The 22,468-nt window shown below is 46.1% G+C and overlaps 1 protein-coding gene across 3 annotated transcripts in view; it reads left to right on the forward strand.

Moving 5' to 3' along the window:
- LOC138364616 (uncharacterized) overlaps positions 1-22,468 on the forward strand; it is a 155,363-nt gene that overhangs the window by 69,390 nt on the left and 63,505 nt on the right. For all 3 annotated transcript variants that reach the window (XM_069324562.1, XM_069324564.1, XM_069324563.1), the window contains one exon: positions 13,100-13,801. In XM_069324562.1, coding sequence (XP_069180663.1) covers positions 13,100-13,801 — 702 coding nt within the window. The remainder of the gene's footprint in view (positions 1-13,099; positions 13,802-22,468) is intronic.

Raw genomic sequence — 22,468 nt, forward strand, 5'->3', positions numbered from 1 at the left:
ATCTATCAAATCTGATTCTTTGTGATTCCACGTGACCGGCCAGTGAAGCGCGCCATTATCCAGGATAGGTGAAGCCAGTGCCTGGGACGCGAATTTCGGCAATCTTAAAACTTATACAGTGCCCATATTAGCTAAGTATCTTATCCTTATTTGATGCATCTGATAGGGTGTAGAATTGTAGCTGGGTGATTTGTCGTGACGACGTATACCAACACCAAACTACATCATTATCTCTTATCTACTATTAACCTTAATTTCTTGGACATAGAAATTCAGTAGTTTAATTAGTTGCTACTGTAAATATTTGTTTTGCAGCACGTGAGAAGAATTCTCCTAGCTGTCCTCTCCCATGTTAATCGAATCCTAATCGTCATCCAGCCGAGCCCAGGAGAATCAGAGGAAGCGTCGTGACTTACTTTAAGGAATCGTCATTAAGCTAAGATTCCTTTGTATTCCTTTAATAATTATCTGGAATTATTTACATGCAGAACTCTGTTTTTGGATTGACATGTGTTTATTATGATTATCATTATTATACTCATAATTTATGTTCCCATTAATGATAATGACATTGATTTTATAATAATTCATAGGATTAGCTTATTATATCTTGGATTAGTGAACGAACCACACTAGTTCCTGGACGTACTGAGTTCCAGTAATAACCCCCCAATGTAGGTGTTTGAGGGTTTGATTCATTTAATTATACAGCCCATTAATTATTTCTATGATCATATTCTCTAGTATTTTATCCATAGTTACTGGTTCATCTAGGAATTATCTAATGATCATAATTTCTTAGTTTCCCTCTTTACTATAAAAGCGGGTGGTCCTTCGTAATTTAATTTACTACATTAATATTTAAATAATTAGATTCAAGCCCCAAATGTCCCACATTATGGTCCTTATCGAACCGGATAGGCATTAAAATTATAATTAAAATATTAATCATTAATAACTAATCCTTGTGTGATAGAAGCTAGACTAACTATTTAATTATTTGTGTCAACTAACAGTGTAACACATCAGTTAGTCTAGATCACACTAACATATTGCTACTTTCACCTCATGTATAAGGTAGCTTTAGTGGGTCATAGCCAATTACCCACAACACTTAGACCTATACCTCACACAGAGGTGAGAATCTTTAGGTCACCAGGAGCAACAGCTCATAACTTTTATAACAACTCCACACTAACACCTGCGTTAGAGTGGCCTCACCATCTAACCATTATATACTTAGATGGTAATGACATCCATCCCACTCGTCATCCAGCTGAGGTGATCAAACACCTCAAAACCATAATTTCTTCTTTCAAGCTCATTAGTGAATCGGTAGTATTCACATTAGTGGAACCTCGCCAACCAAGTCAAGATAATCGTTGGGGAGTAACCCCAGAATACTACCAGAGAGCTGCTAAGTACATAAATTTCAGGCTGAAAAAACGAGTGAGATTGGAGGCCACATATATCCAATTTACAGCCAGACCTTATAGGCAGAACCTGACCAGAGATGGTGTACACTTGTCAGGGGAATCTAGGTTGCATGTGGTTGACAAGTTAATTAACACCATCAACCATCACAAACGGCTGTGGCTAACAAGCCAAACTTAACTGTACATAATTGTTTCACCTGTGTGTGCAAGAGCACTCTTATAAAACAAAAAAACAAAAAATACAGCACAACTATATTCACCTTACTGCACCACAATACTCTTTACCAATGTTATTAGGTAGAATTTAGGCTGAGATTGTGCTGAATTTGGTACAAGCCCAGACTAAATAACTTTATAGTTCTTAGTTAGGAATTATCACGACTAGTCCTAAGCTAGTCAGTAGTGTATGTATTATACTATTTGTGCTGACCCTAAACAGGGTGGGATTAATTTTTGAGATAACTCTGATTGGAGTGTCTCCATAATATTTCTCTTGTATGCATTATTTTGTGTATCTATTTTGTGTATTGCTGGATAACCTCCATTAACTCTGATGGTGATATAGAAGAGCTAACCGGACGAGAACTAATGGTGAAGTTCAGACAGTGCACAAAATATCTAGCTATTTGTTGTTAGGTAGGTAGGTACATTCAACCTCAAGTGAGGTAAAATATAAATAGCCACCTTAAATTAGGCTACATTTAATGTTACTTGTCCACTAATGAACAAGTACCCGAGCTTCATTAGTAATACATATACTAACACTGTGAAGTTTGAACCTAAGCCCAACATGGCTACTCCTGAGCAATTGAGGAGAACCTACATTGGCCTTAAAGGTCATTTGACCAGATTAATTAACAAGGCTGAAGGCTTAACTAAAGATACTCCCATTGACTCTTATCACTTAGAGACATCAGTTAGAGTGGCTGAACTGAAATTTGATCAAGTCAGATCTGCAGGTAAATCTTACCTTGATCTGCTAAATACTGTAGAAACCGATCCTGAGGAAGTAAGTCAAATTGTAGACGACATCTCCCAGTATGAAGATGAGACTCAAGATATAATTATCAGGCTATCTAAATTAGCAAAACAATCTGGATCCAATACCAGTAACACTGGGTCTCACTTCAATAATCAACTACCAGAGGTTCGTTTACCTACTCTAGACTTACCTACATTTTCAGGATTAGATACAGAAAATTGGGACAATTTTTGGACTTCCTTTGAAGTTCACATCCATAAGAAGCCGGCTCTAGACAAGGTTTCTAAATTTTCATACCTACTTAGTCTTCTCACAGGAGAGGCTAAAAAAGTCATACATAACCTTACTCTTAATGAGAGTAATTATGAGGAAGCTATAAAACTCCTGAAGTTGAACTATTGCAACAAAGAGTTAAGCATAGCTACCCTCTATTATCAATTGCTAGATCTGAATGCACCAAATAGTAGACCAGAGTCACTTCAAAGCTTCAGACTAGAAGTAGAGTCTCTAGTAAAGGCCTTAGGTACTAAAGTTAATATACCTGCTTCAGAATGGTCTATCAAGTTATTATTACAGAGGAAATTACCTCGAAATGTCTTGACAGAGCTCTGCTCACATTATAATACCGAGTTTCTCACTCTCGACCAAATTTTCGAGGGATTGAGGATCACGGTTAACAGGTTAAAGACTCATGATAAAATTAAACCTGAGTCTAAACCAACTAGTACTGATATTTCAGTCAAACCTAAACAGACTCAGAGTAAGTCTAATAAATATAAATCCAAACCTGCTCCATCCACTGGGAAAAGAAGTGGAAATGTAGGTACATATTCGGTGTCTCCTTCAGAGATAACCAATGACTTGTCTACTAAAGAGATTAAGTCTATTAACCAGAGAAAGTGTCTGTTCTGCAATCAGGGACACACCACTTATCAATGCTCTGTTTATTCTACTTATAATGTTAGGGTTAAAAGGTTACAAGAATTGCACAAGTGCACCAAGTGCATGGGCTCTCATGATCCCAAGAAATGTGCAGTGCAGCTACGTTCCTGCAACCGCCGTAACCAAGGTGTACACCACTACGCCTTATGTAGAAAATCTTCTACACCAACCATGACCACTGGAGAGAATTCTACGAATTCTACCGCTGTGCAATATTGCAAAGTACATCAAGAAGTGAATGTACTTGCTACTGAGTCAGGCAATAATACTACTCTGCCTACAGCTCAACTTAAACTAATAAACCGAAGATCTAGAATTAACACTAGAGGTCTTTTTGACCAAGGTTCACAGAAAACCTTCATTACACAACAGTTGGTAGATGAGTTAAATTTAAAACCTGCCAAAAGTGTGAGGTTAAATATTTCTGGTTTCTTGTCAAATAGTGGACCTCGTGATTACAAGGTAGTCAAAGTATTAGTAAGACTCGGATCTTCTACTAGTCCAATCCAAGCGGTAGTAGTGGATAAAATTCCTACAGACCTGCAGGTCACAGGGTTAGCTCGCACTGCGAGACACCTTAAACGAAACCGCATGAGGCTAGCAGATTATAAAATAAATTCTGACTGCCTCACAGATGTTGGAATACTTATAGGCGCGGATCATTATTACAAGTTTATAACTGGATGCACTAGGCAACATGGTATGAATTTGTTGTCGTCCGCAGGAGGCAAATTGCTTACAGGACCAGTGCTTTTCAGACAAGGTCCAGCGTCCACAAACCAACAATCCAATAATGTAATCGTGGCGTGACTAGGCTTGGAACAGTCACCCCTACGTTTCAGGGAAATATCTGAAGATATTGAGTCTGACCCACCAATACATCGTTTGTGGGATTTAGACACTTTAGGCATTATCCCTGAGCAGCCAAGTCCTGATGATACGTGGACTTACCAGCAATATCTGGATACAGTTGTCTACTCAAATAAACAATACTGGGTAAGACTCCCATGGAAGTTGGACCATCCACAACTTCCAGTTAATTATTTTATGGCAGCCTCACAATTGCAGTCTCAATTAACACGACTACAGAAGCAGCCAGACAAACTAAACATGTATCATCAACTTATCCAACAACAACTTAACAATAAGTTCATTGAAGTTGTTGAACACGATGACCGAAAAACAGGTCATTATTTACCTCATCACGCCGTGGTGAAAGACTCATTGACAACACCTATTCGTATTGTCTTTAACTGCAGTGCTAAAGTAAAGCCGAGCAGTGTGTCTTTAAATGAATGTCTCCAAACGGGACCTAGCCTAACACAAAGGCTACATGATGTGTTGTTACGATTTCGCACAGGCATTTTTGCCTATACAGCTGATATCAGCAAAGCCTTTCTCCGAGTAGGGTTACAGGAGGAAGATCGTGACTACACAAAATTCCTCTGGTTTAAGGATCCACTGGATCCTAACAGTGAAGTAATCGCCTATCGTTTTGCCTCAGTATTATTTGGAGCTACGTCCTCACCGTTTCTTTTGCAAGCAACATTAGACACGCATTTGAGGAAATCAAACAGCCCTTATAAGGCAACCATTAGCGACAACTTGTATGTCGACAATTTCCAGGGGACAACTAATGATCAAGCTGATCTGGTAGAAATCTACCATGAGGCTAACCGTGAACTATTAGGAGCCAATATGCCACTACAGTCATGGGCCTCAAATAATAAACTGCTTAACCAGGTAATCGAGAAAGAATTTCCAGATTATCAGGTACCCAGTCAATTAAAGGTTCTAGGCGTGGAATGGAACACCAGTACTGACGAGATGAATGTCAAGTCAGTACAAACTGATAATTCAACCCTTACCATGAGAACACTGCTCTCATTTGTCAGTCAACCATTTGACCCTTTAGGCCTACTTAGTCCTATATTAATAAGGGGCAAACTCCTAATGCAGGAGTGCTGGCAGAAACATATGGGATGGGATGATCCGTTATCAAGTGAGTTACAAGCCAAATGGCAAATACTCTCAACGGATTTTAATCAGTTAGGCGTTTTGAAATTTCCTCGTAAGGCTTCTGGACCAAACTTACCCACCAATTTGCACGTTTTTTGCGATGCCTCTGGCAAAGCATATGGCGCAGTAGCCTATTTAGTTAATAGTGCACAATCAATTTTACTCACATCTAAAGCAAGAGTTGCTCCCATCAAGAAGAGATCTTTACCTCAGATGGAGTTGACTGCATTGCTAGTGGGAGTAAGATTGGCTCATTGCCTGGCAAAGTCACTCAATAATATCCACTTTGGTGAGATTGTAGTGTGGTCAGACAACGAGGCAGTCTTACAATGGGTAAGAAACAATAACAACAAAACTCCTTACGTCAGTAATCGCGTCAGGGAGATTCATGATTTATCTGCTGGATATAAATTTAGACATGTTCCTACTAAGGACAATCCTGCAGATTATTTATCTCGAGGATTAACATTAAAACAACTTGTCAAGTCTTCGCTGTGGTTCAATGGACCTTCATGGCTTGTTGGTGGTCAGTGGCCCAAACAAAAGCCACAAGTCATAGTGACCAATATCACCACTCCCATGAAAGAACCAGAACCTCAACGAATATTAGCCATTGATCCTCACCATTATTCTAACTTAAGCAAATTGTTACGAGTGACTGCACATGTGTTTGATTTTCTTGCTAAGGTAGGAATTCGACATAAATTTCCCAATCCTATCCTCTACTGGATCAAACGTGCACAACAAGAGACATATGGAAGCGAATATGAGAATCTTCCAGATAAATTAACTAAGTCTCTAGGCATCTGGTACGATGCCAACACTCATAACATACTAAGATGTGGAGGACGTTTGCTTCATGCAAAAATTGACTTGGACACTAAGAATCCAATTCTTCTACCTCGTCACCACATCATCACTAAACTTCTTGTCTTACATCACCATCAATATGGTACCTTACATGGTGGAGTTTTAGATACTCTCACCGACCTTAGACAAAAGTACTGGCTTCCTCAAGGTCGTCAGACAGTTAAGACAATTATTAAATCTTGTGTAATCTGTAAGAGATACGACGCTAGAGTATGTCCTTACCCAGGACCTCCCCCACTCCCAGAAGAGCGAGTGGTTCATCTTCGTCCTTTCGAAACCACTGGTGTTGATTACACAGGAGCCTTACTTCTCACTGGTAACCCAGATAATATACCAGTGAAGGCGTACATTTGTCTCTTTACGTGTGCTACAACCAGAGGCGTACACTTAGAGGTCACTCCAGACATGAGTGCTGAAGTCTTCATTCAAGCTTTCCGCAGATTTGCTGCCCGCCGATCGTGTCGTAAATTAATGATATCGGACAATGGTTCCAATTTTGTGGCAGGAGAAAGTTGTTTGCGAGAAGTCTGGAACCACCCAGAAGTACAGTCAGTCCTACAGAGACGACAATGTCACTGGAAATTCATAGCACCGAGAGCCCCTTGGCAAGGTGGGTTCTATGAGCGAATGGTAGGCACAGTCAAGAAGTGTCTAAGGAAAACTTTACACTGACAAAAGGTCAGTTACTCAGAACTCCAAACTATTGTTGTGGAAATCGAGGCGCGAGTCAATAACCGCCCAATAACCTACCTGTCTGATGATTTCACCCAGAGAGAACCTCTGAGCCCCTCACACTTGATCTATGGAGGTCTACTGAGCCCTCTCATCCCTTTAGCCGAAGAGGACCCTGTAGACCCGTCACATGTGACCAGAGGAGACTTGATGGAAAGCTATCAGCATCTCTCCAGAGTTATTAACAGGTGGAATGAGGTGTGGACTCGGGAGTACCTCACAGCTCTACGAGAGTACCACTACGGAGCTTCGAGTCCTTACAATAAGGTGCAATTAAAACCAGGAGACCTAGTACTAGTCGACAGTGATGGGCCAAGGTCAGAGTGGCCTATAGGCAAAATTGTTGCCATTCATCCAGATCATCAAGGTGTCCTGAGAGTAGTTAAAGTTTTATGCCGAGGCAACACTACTCTAAAAACGTTAGAGAAGCTGGTTCCCCTTGAACTGACTGAGCAAGAATATCAGCCAGATCCAGTTTCCCCAGTAATTTCCGAGGGTAATAATTCGGATCCTCCAAGCAACCGCCCCACTAGAGCTGCTGCTCAACAATGTAGGCGGAATTTGCAAGCCTATTACAACTCTGAACAAGAGTAATTTCCTTCACATCCCACTTAGATAACTATGATGATGCTGCGATGGGATGTCGAGTAACAAACCATTACAAGTCACTATGACCCAGGACATTCCCATCATAGTGCATTCTGTTGTTTAAATTGTGTGAGTTAAAATCTTTAAATATTGTGTAGGCTATAAGTAACATGTTTCATTTGACATGTGATTAACAAGACTTAAGTTCTTGTGAGTCCTTGATAAATCCGGGACGTTCGTTATGTGTGTACTAACATACTAACATATTAACATACTAATGCACTAATCTTGATATCAACTTCGGGATAGGTCAGTACTCCACAGTACACTACGACCCTAGAATCCTCCCCCCGGAGTTATGTTGGAAATTTCCAACACCGAATACAACGCTGTTGTATTCTCATTAATTATTACTAACTACTGATTATTGTAGTAAGTAAAATTAACACCACGTAGAATTCTCATGTACTAATAATTTCATCTGGGGAGTAGGCTAGAATTCTCACGTCACCCGACGCCAGTATTGCGTCAGATTTCATTACAATAAACACATTATATCCAATGTGTCTGAGAATTGAATTCGATTCTCTATAACCAAAGCGTTCTGTGTGATAATTAATTACAGATAAATTGACTTCCAACTAAAAGCTGAATAGGGCGTTAGAGTCATAGCAGTTATCTAGTAATGAAAATTAACGTCACAAGTGAATGCCATGGAGAGACCTTAATTCCTCTCCCATATATGTTTACTACCACGAAACTGGCAAATAATAATATTTCCCTCTTCTAAATAATAAACCCGTCCTGTCTCCAACATTTCAAGCACAAATGCGAGAAATACTAATATTCATGACAATAATTTGTCTAATGAACGCGAGACGCGGCGTGGGGGAGGAGGGCACGCCAGTACACGTGTGCATAAGCTCTCGGGCGGACCTGTTCGCGTCGTGCTCACGAGGAGACGCCATTATCCAGTTATCAGGGTAAACGTTATCCATCCTCAGATGAAAGTCGCCACTGTGAGGCGTGAACAACCTTGCAGACAATATCTTCAACCGGTGTCAGCGTAATATAAGGAACCTTTTTAATCTGGTTCTTGGCTACACGTGACCGGCCAGTGAAGCGCGCCATTATCCAGCGTAGGTGAAGCCAGAGCCTGGGGCGCGAATTTCGGCAATCTTAAAACTTATACGGAGCCCATATTAGCTAAGTATCTTATCCTTATTTGATGCATCGTGTAAGGTGTAGAATAGTAGCTGGGTGATTTGTCGTGACGACGTATACCAACACCAAACCACAGGTTATTACCCATTATCTCTTATTATTATTAATTTCTTGAACATAGAGATTCAGTAGTTTAATTAGTTGCTACTGTAAATATTTGTTTTGCAGCACGTGAGAAGAATTCTCCCTGCTGCCTTCTCCCATGTTAATCCATCCCACTCGTCATCTAGCCGAGCCCAGGAGATTCGGAGGAAGCATCGTGACTTACACAAGGGAATCGTCATTACGCTAAGATTCCTTTGTTTTCCATTATTAATTATTTGGAATTATTTACATGCAGAACTCTTATGGATTAACATGTGTTTATTGTGATTATCATTATTATACTTATAATCTATGTTCCCATTAATGGTAATGACATTGGTTTCTCAATAATTCATAGGATTAGATGATTATATCTTGGATTAGTGAACGAACCACACTAGTTCCTGGACGTACTGAGTTCCAGTAATAACCCCCCAATGTAGGTGTTTGAGGGTTTGATTCATTTAATTATACAGCCCATTAATTATTTCTATGATCATATTCTCTAGTATTTTATCCATAGTTACTGGTTCATCTAGGAATTATCTAATGATCAGAAATTCTCAGTTTCCCTCTTTACTATAAAAGCGGGTGGTCCTTCGTAATTTATTTTACTATATTAATATTTAAATAATTAGATTCAAGCCCCAAATGTCCCACACTCAACACCACTCCCTTCCTCGCCAACATCCTCCTCCCACCATATTGTTTTTGTTTTTATTCACCATATACAGACATTATATATAAGTATCTACATGTTTTGTTCACCATAACTGTTCAACTAAGCTGGTATAGTGCCCAAAGAGCAAAGTGGCCACCTTTACACAGCATGACATGTCATGCAGATGATGCCACCACCCTCACCAAAATGGCTTCTCCCAACACTCCTTTTGCTGTTATTACACTATATATATACACAGTATATATTAGTATCTACATTTGTGTTCACCATAACGAACTACTATGTTGGTATGCTGAGTCAAAAAGCAACAAGGAGTGACCACCACACCAGCCAACCACTCACCACCACTCCTTCCCTCGCCATCCTCCTCCTCCCACCATACTGTCTTTGCTTTTATTCTCTATATACAGACGTTATATATATATAAGTATCGACACATTTTGTTCACCATAGCAAACCACTAAGCTGGTATAGTAAGTGCTGACAGCAACAGGTGGCCACACATTCGGCAGACGACGCTACAGCCCTCCCACACTCAACATTGCTCCTCCCACAGCACAGCGCAAATTATCACAACAATCCTGCTATTATCAGAATCTTGGTCATTTATATCACAGTCAGGGGTCTTCTGTAATACTATCATCGCTAAATAATAGCATGTACATATATATTTTGACATTTTTAGGCGATGCTGTAGTTACAAGCTGAACAGCAGTGCTGTGAGCTCATGTTGCGTGCACCAGCCTTGGTGGTTCACTCAGTACTGAGGCCCCTCACTCCTGGTAATGTTGCCCACGATTTTTATTTAAAATGGCGTCTGTTTACAAGAGCCCTGAGGAAGGTGATGTGAACCCTGTGTATCCGCGGGCCGTTTAAATCTTGCATAGTACTCCAAAACTACATATGCAGTGATGCGCACTTTTGCGTCAGTTACTCAAAAGTTCATATGCAGTATTGGGCAGTTTAAGGGTTAATGAGGAAGGGACATCCTCTAGTGCCTCTACTCATAACTATTTTCTTAGATTGAACCTTACCACTGACTTTCTTGGGACCATGGCAAGATATATAATAATTACCATTATGTTCAAATACCCAAAAATCCCAAAACACTGAAATTCTTTACAAAGAATTCAGGCGCGATTGTCATAAGGCGGGAGGCACTGTTAAACTGAGGCGCGGTTGCCGTGCCACCACACGCTAGGTCGGCCATACGTGTATCAACAAACTACTTTACCCTAGGCAAAGTTCGTAACGCAATTTGGATTTTACGAAGAAATTGGGCTCGTAACCTGAAAATTCGTAAAGAGGGGCATTTGTGAGCCGAGGTATCACTTTACTTCTCCTGGAGCCGTGTGTATATGTAAATGTGTGTTTGATTATTTGTATATGAGTAATAGTATGTTTTATGGCCGCCTGTTGTTTCTTTTCCAGGGTACGTTTTCCGCCAAAAGTTGTGGTGCTTCGGGCTACGTTTTGGGTTCAGGTTCATTTCCAGTTTCCTTTGGGTTCTTCGGTTTTGTCTCCCGGAGATTTTTCTCTCAAATTTCTCTTGTACAGGTTTGGGTGGCCCTTGGTGGTTTCCTCCGGTGTGGCCCAGTCTTGGCCTCTAATCTGGCCCCGACCTCTATTGAGGGGCGGTCCCTGGGTCTTCCTGGCTTGCAGACGGCTGTCTTGCTTTGGCCTGGGCCCCAGCTCTGGGGTTTTCTCCACTCTTTTGTCTGTTTTGTTTGCAGTCTAGGTTGTTCCTCAGTTCCTGGCAGCTTCTGCTGCTGCCATCCTCTTTCTGCTTTGTTGGTGATCTGGGGTCGGCGTTCTCGTGCTCCCGGCTGGATCGTGCCAGGGTTCGAGTCTCTGCAGGTCGAGGTAGGCCTTGTTGTAAGTTTCTGAACCGGCGCCACCTTCTCGTACGGGGTGTTGGCCCTTTCGTTGGTTGCCCCCACGGGAGCCGGGGACACTAAAGCCCCGAAATCATCTCAAGATAACTTCAAGATATTGCCCCATTACCAGGATGCTGGTGGGGGCAGGGACTCGTGCTGTTTGCTCATGCCTGATCCCATGATTTGTGGGTATTTCGGGTTGTGTCATCCGGCCTGCGGTGGCATTGGGCGGCTCCTCTTCCTACCGGGGGATTCGTGGCTGACTTCCCATTCACTCTGTCAGGTCATCTTGGAGTGGGTGAGCTTGGGAGTGGTCGAAAAGACCTTGTCCCTCAGGTGGGTTTCCCGCCTGAGGGACAAGGTTACCGAAATGGGACTGTGCGGATATGTGGTTCATTCTGGACTTGTCCTGCTGAACCTCTGGATTCCTTGCCCCTCCTTTCGGATAACTACTCTGTCCCTGGTTTTGCTTCTGTTAGAGCCGGGTTGTTGGTTGGTGATTCTGGATCTCCGGGATGTATATTGGCACCTCCCTATTCATCTGGAGTTCAGGGACTGGTTAGGTTTTGTGGTGGAGGGGCAGGCTTACCGCTTTCGTTGCCTTCCTTTTGGGTTGAATCTGGTGCCTCGCATATTCACGTGTCTTCCCGGTTCGTGGTGGCCCTTCTGCATCTGCTAGTGGTTCAGGTGTAGGCCTATCTCGACAACTGGTTGGTGTGGGCTCCCAGCTGGTCTGCTTGTCTGCTCACCAGGGGGATGATTCTTTCCCAGTTCATCAGATTCTGGTTCCTGGTGAGCTGGAGGAAGTCTCATCTGGTTCTATCCAAAGGTTCGGACAAAGCTGGGCCTCGTGAGGGACTCTCGGAACACTTCCTTGTGTCTCCCTCCGGAGGCATTGCTGCTGCTGCAGTCCTGCCTTCTGCTGTTTGGGGGGGGGGGGGGGTTTACCGGGTCATGTGGTGGTTGCTCGAGCAGTTGTGCAGGAGTCTGACCTTCCCTGTGCCGATTTACTCACTGGGTCGGGTCTGGCTTCAGCGTTTGGTAGCTCCAGGGAGCCAGAGGAACTCTACACAGAAAACCAGCGTTGAATGTAATGAAACGTCATTTTCTGGGTGAGTCCCGGAGGCTCCCCGGCACCCTCGCTCCCTCCGGTCGGCGGTTTCCATTTTGTTTTTGATTCTCGGCCTCTGAATTGGGGTGTGAGTAACCGGCACAGGAGGTCCAGGGCTCCCCCTTCACCCTCCCAGGGAGGGGAGGGCTGCGTGGACAAGTGGTGAGGCGGTGTGTATGATGTTTGCTTGTTTCTTTAGATGGGGGGTGGGTGGAATCTGCCTCTCTATTCGGTCTCTGGTTGCAATTTTTCTTACCATGTGGGGTCTGTTTTGTTATGTCTACCTTTCTGGGTGCTAACCCCAGTTGATGGCAAATATGGAATGTCCCCAAATACATGGGGTTTCCATAGGCCATTGCTCCCTTTGCCTTTTTGAGGCGGCCAGGTTCTGGCTTGTGGTCCTCGGTAGGCTGAACTCCAATTGACTGATGACCCCGGACTAATATGCGCATATCAATCCGATAGCTCCAGAGAACCGGAGGGACTCACACAGAAAATACTTTTTTTTCGTTGTAAATACATATAACTTAACCAAATATTCTTTATCCACAGGATAACAACCCAGAGGAATGTTCAGTGTGTTTTAACAATTATGATGACACACTGCTACGGCCTCGCACTCTGCCTTGTGGCCACACATTCTGCTCCCAATGTATTGACAATGCTATCAAGAATGGTCAGCTGAGCTGCCCCAGCTGCCGTGCCCAGCACACTGCCACAGCTGCTACTCAGTTCCTAATCAATTATGGTATGGAGGCCTTTATCAGAAAACTAAAAGGTATGGAAGTTGTGCCAGTGACAACGGTACCCACAAAACCCAATAAAGCTCCGACCAGAGGCATCAGTAAGAAGTTACGTTCCATGGTGGAGGAGCAGAAGAGCAGCATCAGCAGCCTCATTACCAGCTGTGAAGAGGTACTGTCCCAGCTGGGTGAGTACCGGGGGCAGCTGGGGGACTGGAAGACTCAACACCTCCAGCTCCAGGACAGACTCTATGCTCTGGTAGAGCAGAACACGTCAGCAATGAAGCTCTTGGAACTGGAGGATACCAGTGTGGTGGATATGACAACACAAGGAGAGGAAGGGAAGACTCAGCTGCAGGCCATGTTGGGGAGCCTCGACACAATCAACACAGCACAGGAAGTATTCATGACCATCAACGAAGTTGACCAATGCAACATGGAGGTAGAAGATTGGGTCCAGAAGTGCCAGGAACTCTTCCCAGATGTCAACACTGTCCACACCTCAGTGAAGGTATGCTGCTGAAGGTCACATTGTTCTCACCCAACTGAGTGTAGTATTGCCTCTATATAAACACTTTTGATATGGAGACACATCAAGATAAGAGTAAACTTTATATATATAGGATGATATGGAGACACATCAAGATGAGAGTAAACTTTATATATATAGGATGATATGGAGACACATCAAGATGAGAGTAAACTTTATATATAGGATGATATGGAGACACATCAAGATGAGAGTAAACTTTATATATATAGGATGATATGGAGACACATCAAGATGAGAGTAAACTTTATATATATAGGATGATATGGAGACACATCAAGATGAGAGTAAACTTTATATATATAGGATGATATGGAGACACATCAAGATGAGAGTAAACTTTATATATATAAGAAACTTTTTGTTTTAAAGCCTGAAACATTTTTATTAATAAAGTCAACTGTCATCTTGGTGTTTCTCTACACTGTGGTCAGCACTGAGTGTACACTACACTGTGGTCAGCACTCAGTGTACACTACACTGTGGTCAGCACTCAGTGTACACTACACTGTGGTCAGCACTCAGTGTACACTACACTGTGGTCAGCACTCGGTGTTCACTACACTGTGGTCAGCACTCAGTGTACACTACACTGTGGTCAGCACTCAGTGTTCACTACACTGTGGTCAGCACTCAGTGTTCACTACACTGTGGTCAGCACTCAGTGTACACTACACTGTGGTCAGCACTCAGTGTTTACTACCTTGTATTCACCTAGTTTTGCTTGCGGGGGTTGAGCTCTGCTCTTTCGGCCCGCCTCTCAACTGTCAATCACTCAACTGTTACTAACTACTAATTTTTTTCTTGGGGAGCCCCTATGGCCCCGGAGCTATCCAGGCTGACATGAATATCCTTAACTTTGGCATCAGTCGATGTGGGTGGAGTTCTAGGCCTACCGGTGACCACGAGCCAGAACCTGGCTCCCTCAGAGAGGCACGAGGCGCAGTGGCCTATAGAAATGCACATGTGGTTTTGGAGCATTCTATATCTGCCATCAACCGGGACAGGCACCCAGAAAGGTAAGCACCCCAAAACAAACCCCTGTTCTGGTTAAAATGGCAAAAATAGACAAACGAGTGGACAGAACTCCCCAAATGAAAACTAGCAAATGAGCATGACGTCACACAAGCTGTGCCTCATGTCTGGGCAGCTCCCCCCCTCCCCAGGAGGGGGAAGGGGAAGCCCCAGACCCTCGTGCCAGCGATCCACACCACAGTTCTTCGGCTGGTGTGATGCATTGCAGTCGTGTGGCTCCAGCTCCTGACTCTTGTGTTGTGCTATGCTTTGGTTCAGTGCTGCTCTTACGGTGGCATGCGAGCTGGAAGTATTATTCCAAGGTACTCGTGCTGCATGCGCTTAGGGTTCCCTTCCCTAAGTGCCCTGTAAGTACCGCCCTTGGAGCTTGGGGTTATCATCCACAAGTCACCTTCGGACTACCTCTGTTGGTCTTTTGCTGCTCAGCGATTGACCGCCCCGAGTGTTTGGGGGGTAGGTTTCCCTCCCTTGTTTACCTTGGGGTAAGTGGTAGCATTTGCAGTTGTTGGGGTGCGGGGTACTGCTCAGCTAGTTTTTGCCTATAACAACAGCCGGCTCTGTTCCTTTTGGGTACGTTGCCATCTTGCGAGGATTTTTTTTTTTTTTTTGATTGGTGGGGGGAGGGGGTCTGCCTCAGTGTTACTTTCCCTTGTTTTACTATGGGTTGCTTTTGTTTGGTGGTACCCCCTGCTTTGCCCTCGTGAGTGGACATGTCCCGAGGGCTCAGCTTTAGCAGTGTTGTTTGGTAGCTTTGGCGCCGGTTAGCAGTACACTGCCCGGGATTACCCTTAGCAGACCCAGTCTAGTGGCCCTGGGAAACTCCGCGGGGGCACTCGGGTCCGATGGATGTGACCCCTGAGTCTCCTCTCACTTTGTGAGAGTTTGAGGGTTGCTCTGTCCCTTTGTCTCAGGGCGACACTTATTGTTTTTGCCTCCGTCATGCTGCCTGTTGGGTCGGTGACACATTCGACCCGGAGTCCTGCGAGATTTGTTGCTTGTTTGTGACTCAGTTCACCCAATCTACAGATGACATTGTTCTGGTGCAGGCGGCTCGCACGTTGCAGGATAGGTTTAGGTTGTTGCAACGTGTTTGGTTGGTTGCTTCCCCGGATGCCCTGAGGCTACCCCGATTTGCTTAACCCTTAAATGGCGCATAGCTATATACCATTTGACACCCACAGGCGCATACCAAAAAAAAAAAAAAAAAAAAATTATTTTTTCTTCCTAACCTGTTAATTTGTGTTCACTGATCATGGGAAAAATAATGAAAAAATCGTAAGTGGCATATATTGCCCGCTATAGGGCGGGGAATTCTGGCAAAAATCAGGCGCTGACTGAGCGTGCGTCCCAGGCGGTCTGTTGATCGCCAGCTGTCAGGCCGGAGTTTCCACAAAGAGATAATTACCTAATTATTTCAATGTCTCTGATTGATTTTTCGTAGTTTTTTTGCTGTAATATTATTCAATAGTGTGTAGTTTGATATATTTATATAATAAAATGAGTGAATCATCGCTGTACTCAAAAATATGGTGTGCATATTGTTGATTCAATTATGTTCATCAAACAGTGAACAAATACTTTGTCGGTTATTACACTATATACACAGGTTATATATAAGTAACTGCATGTTTTGTTCACCATGACGAACCACTGAGTTGGTATGCTGAGTGGCAGTGGCAGGCAGTGACTGGCTGCCACTCCCTCCCTCACCTCACCTCACCTGATTTGCCACCATTCTCCACCCACCATACTGTTTTTGCTTTTATATACAGACGTTATATATAAGTATTTACATGTTTTGTTCACCATAACTGTACATCTAAGCTTTTATGGTGAGTAAAGGCTCAAAGACGTACCTACTCACACAGTCAGCTGGTGGCGGCCGCCCTCAAGGCCAGACGCACTAATATTTCTCCTACAACAATACTGTTTGTGGTGTTATTACGCTATTTACACACATTATATATAAATATCTACCTGTTTTATTCACCATACTTGTACAAGTAAACTGGTATGGTGCCCAAAGACCATCGTGGTCATCAGTAAACAACATGGTAAGTCCTGCAGACGACGCTCCTCCCTCACCAAAATGGCAGCTCCCAACCTCCTACTCTCGCTGTTATCTCACACTATACACACGTTATATATAAGTATCTACATTTGTGTTCACCATAGCGAACCACTAAGCTGGTATGGTGAGTGCAGTCAATAAAAGGTGGCCACACACACTCAAAAGACACCGCCACCATCCTCTCTCCCACAGCATTACTCCCTCCATGGCGCACAGTGCCAAATATCACCACAATCCTGCTATTATCAGAACCCTGGTCAGTTTTATCACAGTCAGGGGTCTTCTGTAATAATATCATCGCTACATAATAGCATGAACAAGTATATTATGGCATTTTTAGGCGATGCTGTGGTCACAAGCTGAACAGCAGTGCTGTGAGTTCATGCTGTGTGCGTCAGGCTTGGTAGCTGTCTCAATACTGAGGCCCCTAACACCCGGGAGTTTGGCCCACGATTTTTTTAAAAAATGGCGTCTGTTTACAAGAGCCCTGATGAAGGTGTGGTAAACCCCGTGTATCCGCGGGCCGTTTAAATCTTGCGTAGTACTCCAAAGCATCACATGATGCGATGCGCAATTTACTGCAAGTCGGTCAAAGCATCATATGATGTGATGCGCAATTGAAGGGTTAAAGAGACCCAGACTTTGGGGTGTTGGTCACTTCGGCCTTGGTTCAGTCCGCGCCCCCTTGTTCTTTCCCTGCTGTGGTTCATTCAGTTCCTTCCCCCCCCCCCTACTACACATAAGGGGCATAACTGGCCGACCCCTCACAGTGTTCAAGAGAGAACTGGATAAGCACCTCCAAAGGGTACCTGATCAACCAGGCTGTGACTCATACGTCAGGCTGCGAGCAGCTGCGTCCAACAGCCTGGTTGATCAGTCCGGCAACCAGGAGGCCTGGTCGACGACCGGGCCGCGGGGACGCTAAGCCCCGGAAGCACCTCAAGGTAACCTCAAGGTAACCCACCCCCCCCCTTCCGGCTCACAAGTGTCTGAGGGCTTCGGGGTTGGGGCAGGGTTTAGAGGTTTCTGAGACTCGGGCGGTTTTGGGGGTTGCCTCTTCTGGGGTGGCGATGGAGGTATTCGAGTCTGTTCCTCCAGCCATAGCTCCAGGGTCTGACCATTGGGCCCGTTCTCTTTATGCCATTCTGGCCGCCCCGGCTTTTTCTTGTGAGACCGGGGCTATGGAGGACGACTCGCTCCCGGGGCCTGACGTGGAGGCTCCCGGGGTTGGGGAGGAGCTGGCTTGGGGGCCTTGGGCCCCATTGGACCCTTGGAGGGTTGGAACACCCTCTGAGCAAGGCTTACGGTTACAAGGAGTGGGGTTTTCCTTTCCCCCCCCTCTGTGTACGAGTTGGATTTGGGTTCGGCTCCTCCCCGTGTTAGGTTCCATGTCCCTGCGGGTCCTTCGGTTCCATCCTACCAGAGGTTTTCGGCTTCCTGCATCTCACCTGCTGATGTGCGGGCGGCCATTGCAGCTTACCTCCTGCACGACCCGGAGTATGCCTCCATAATGGATGAGACGAAGCCCATTATGCCTCCATAATGGGCTTCGTCTCTGTACCGGGTTTGTTATGAGGTTCAGGGTTCGTCCTGGCTTGCGGACTGGCCTTTGTTCTCGCTGGATGCTTGGGAAGCCTTCTGTCGTACCCACACACTTCAGTGGCACGAGGCGTTGACTGTGGTCCAGGTCCAAAGTCCAAAGTGTCCTGGGGGGACACTTTGAGCACCTTAATGAGTGCCTTTTTGCTCCAGCCCTTCTGCTGGATGTTGGCACGGTTCAGCTTCACGTGCAGGTTCCTTCCCTGTCGGCTGCACTTGTGGCAGAGGACTTTCGTGCACGTGGCCTGTTGACTGCGCTTGTGGCTGAGGACTTGTGCACACGTGGCCTGTTGACTTCGGTCCTGCATTTCTTTTCCCTCCTGGAGCTGTCATCGGATTGGCTTGAGGAGGATATGGAGGCGCTTGGGGCCGTTCCTTGGGTCTGGTGCCTTGGTCTCGGCTGCTCGTGCGTCGTCTGCACTTTTCAAGCTGTTTGCGACAATCCTCTTGGATGCACTGTCGCGGTTTTTCACTGCACGTCTCTCGTGTCGACAGGTGGTTCTCACTTCCTCCTTGGAATCCGCTTGGGCCCTGACTTTTAGACTGTCTTTGCCCTTTTGCCTTTTGGTGTTTGCGGCCTATGCGGTCGAATAGTATATGCGGGCAGCTTCTTCCAGCTGCCGCCCAATGTCTGACTTGTTGGTTTTCCAGGGTTCCCGGGTGGGTTCTTCCCGGATGGGTCGTGCCAGGGCTCGTGGTTCTGCTCGTCGGGTAGGGCACAGGTGCCAGTTTCAGAGCCGGTTCCACCTTCGGTCCCGGCTGCACCTGGTTGTCGCGGTGATCGCTCTGTGTGCAGGTCGGATTCTCATAAGGGGCCTCGACCATTTTGCAGTTCTTCTCGCAGCCTACAGTGGCGTTGGGTGGCTCCTCCTCCTCAGGGAGGGTTCGGAGCTGGCAGGGCAGGTCTCTTCTCCTGTGCTTTTTCAGGTCATCTTGGAGTGGGTGAGCTTGGGCGTGGTCGAAATGACGACATCTCTCGGGTGGGTTTCCCGCTGTTTCTGGTTCCGAAATGGGATTGTGCGGACCTGCGGTTCATTCTGGACTTGCTAAGTCTGAACCCCTGGGTTTCCTGCCCCCTTTTGGATGCCCACTCTGTCCCAGGTCCGGCTGCTGTTGGAGCCGGGTGCTTGGATGGTGTTCCTGGACCTCAAGGATGCGTATTGGCATGTTCCGAGTCATCCGGGGTTCAGGGACTGGCTCAGTTTTGTTGTGGGGCGTCGGAGTTATTGCTTTCGTTGTCTCCCGTTCGAGTTGAACCTGGGGTCTCACATGTTCACGCGCTTTACCCGGGTCGTGGTGGCCTGTCTGCGTCCGTTAGGTATTCGGGTGTTGACTTACCTTGATGACTGGCTGGTTTGGGCTCCCAGTTGGTCCGTGTGTCTGCTCGCCAGGGGTTTAGTGCTTTTCCAGCTAGCCGGGTTCGGGTTCCTGGTGAACTGGCGGAAGTCCAATCTGGTTCCCAATCTGGAGTCTCCTACCACTGCAGTCCCGCGTGTGTTTGTTTCTGGGGGTTCACGGGTCACCCGGAGGTTGCTTGAGGGTTTGTGTGGGAGTCTGAACTTTGCAATGATGGTCCACTCACTGGTCGGGTTTGGCTTTGTCGGCTGTTCTGGTTCCTTCGGGGACGTCCCTTTCGTCTCTCATGTGATCGCTGGGTTCGACTCCCAGAGGGTCTTATGTCAGCTGCTGCGTTGCCAGCTTCCTCTTCAGGTTTTTCCGGGTTCAGTGCCTTGGCGCCTACCCGAGCCCTCGCTCAATGTGTTCATGGAAGCGTTATCTCTTGGCTGGGGCTTTGTGACAAGTGCTCATCAGGCCGGCCAGGGGCGGTGGGGTTCATCCTTCCATCGGGCCCACAGCATTATGTGGGTGTTCGCTGCGATATGGTTCGTGCTTCGGAGGGTTCGGGTCGCCTGCGGATCAACGATCCGGCTCCATTCGGACTGCTCTCCGGTGGTTCATTGCCTGAACTGAGGGGGTTCGATGCAGTCCTTGGCTCTTTGGGGCTGGTCGCTTCGGGTGACTCGTCTGCTGAGTTCTCGGAGTTTGGCTCTCCTGGGGGGTTCACTTCTGGGGGGTGTCCAATGTCCTGGTGAATGGGCTGTCCTGGTTCGTTCCCCTTTCCATGGAATAGACGGTCGATGCCGACTCATTTAGTTGGCGCTGCCAGAAGTTCAAGCGCCCGTTCAGGTGGACCTCATCGGGTCGGCGTGGTCGAGGCATCTTCCGGTATATATGGCGCCCTTCCTCAACCATGAGGCTGTCGGGACCGACGCCTTCCACCAGGACTGGTCGAAGTGGTGGTTCCTGTACCTCTTTGCCCCGGTTCAGCTGTTGCTCAAGGTTCTGGCTCGCTTGGAGCCTTGCCAGGGGTGAGTAGTCCTCTTGGCCCAGTGGTGGCCGGCCCAGCCATAGTTTCAGGCACTGCTTGCCCGGTGTCCGAACCTGGAGGTTTTCCGCGGCTCCGCCTCATTCAATAGATCGGTCTGGTCCATTATGAGACTGGTTCACTCTTCTCCTCGATGTCTTTGCATTTGGTGTTTTTGACTCGGGGTTTATCACCCTATGTATGGTGATCAAGTGGCTTGTTTGATGGTTTCTCACCTGCGGGCTTCATCTCGGCGGCAGTATGAAGTTTCCTGGCGATCCTTCCGGTTCTTTTTGACTCTTCGTCTCTGTACTTTCCTTTCAGTTTGGGTGGTGTTGTTCTTTCTCTCGTGGTTGTTCCAGGACCGTCCTCTTATGCCGAATACTGTCGCCTCGTATCGTGCGTCGTTGGCGGAGCCGCTGCAGCTTGCTTTCAGTATAGATGTAACTTCTGTACAGTTCCGCAAGCTGTCTCGCGCGTTGTTTCACCTCCGACCTGCTCATGTGCCGCCTGAGCAGTCCTGGTCCTTGGACAGAGTGCTCTCCTATCTCTCTTCTCCTCGGTTTTTTGTGGGCCCCTTCAGTTCAGGATTGTTTTTCTAAGGCTCTTTTCCTGTTGGTATTGGCCTCTGGGGGTCAGGTTGGAGAACTTCATGCTCTCCTACGGTGCAGGGGTTTCTGCTCTTTTGGTTGTGGTGATAGGTTTGTTCGTTTGCAGCCGTCTCCTTCTTTTCTGGCGAACAATGAGACTGCAGGTTTCTGGAGGAGTCCTTGGGTTGTTGATGCTTGGTTGGTCAGGCCGGAGGTGCATCATGTTTTGTGTCCGGTTGTGGCCATTATTTGCGTGCCATGTCTTCTGTGTCCGGGGATGCGCTTTGGGTTGATCCGGTTTCCCTTCTAACCTGTTTGGTGGTACAGGTCTCTCAGGTCGTCCGCATTGTTATTAAGTCTAGCCAGCCTGTGGTCTATCCCCGTGCCCGTGATGTTCGTAAGTTTGCTGCTCTCATTGCCATCTCTAGGAACATGTCCTGGGCTGACATTTGGGTACGGGATTTTTGGTGGTTGAACAGGGTCCTGGCTGCATGCTATCTCGTTAACGTTCCTGGGCCTTGTCGGGCCTGTGCCACTTTGGATCGGCGGCTGCAGCCTGTCTTGACTTTGAGTTGAGATGTGAGCACCGACCGCCTCCTAGGTAAGTCTATTTTCTTTTTCGTCTTTGGTGAAGTAGCTCCGGGGAGCCGTAGGGGCTACCCCCAGAAAACCAGCATTGAATGTAATGAAAAGCTATTTTCTGGGTGAGTCCCATAGGCTCCCCGCCAACCCTCCCTCCCTCTGGTCAGAGGTTTTTGTGTATTTTGATATCTAGCTTCAGAACTGGGGTGTGGATCACCGGCGCGGAGGGTCTGGGGCTCCCGCTTTTCCTTCCTGAGGAGGGGGGAACTGCGCAGACAAGCGGCACGGCTCATGTTGACTCATGCTCATTTGCTCGTTATCATTTGGGGAGTTCTGTCCACTCGTTTGTTTATTTTTGTCGTTTTAACCAGAATACGGGGCTAGTT

The sequence above is a fragment of the Procambarus clarkii genome, chromosome 14 (genome assembly GCF_040958095.1).
Source record: "Procambarus clarkii isolate CNS0578487 chromosome 14, FALCON_Pclarkii_2.0, whole genome shotgun sequence".
NCBI lineage: Eukaryota > Metazoa > Arthropoda > Malacostraca > Decapoda > Cambaridae > Procambarus > Procambarus clarkii.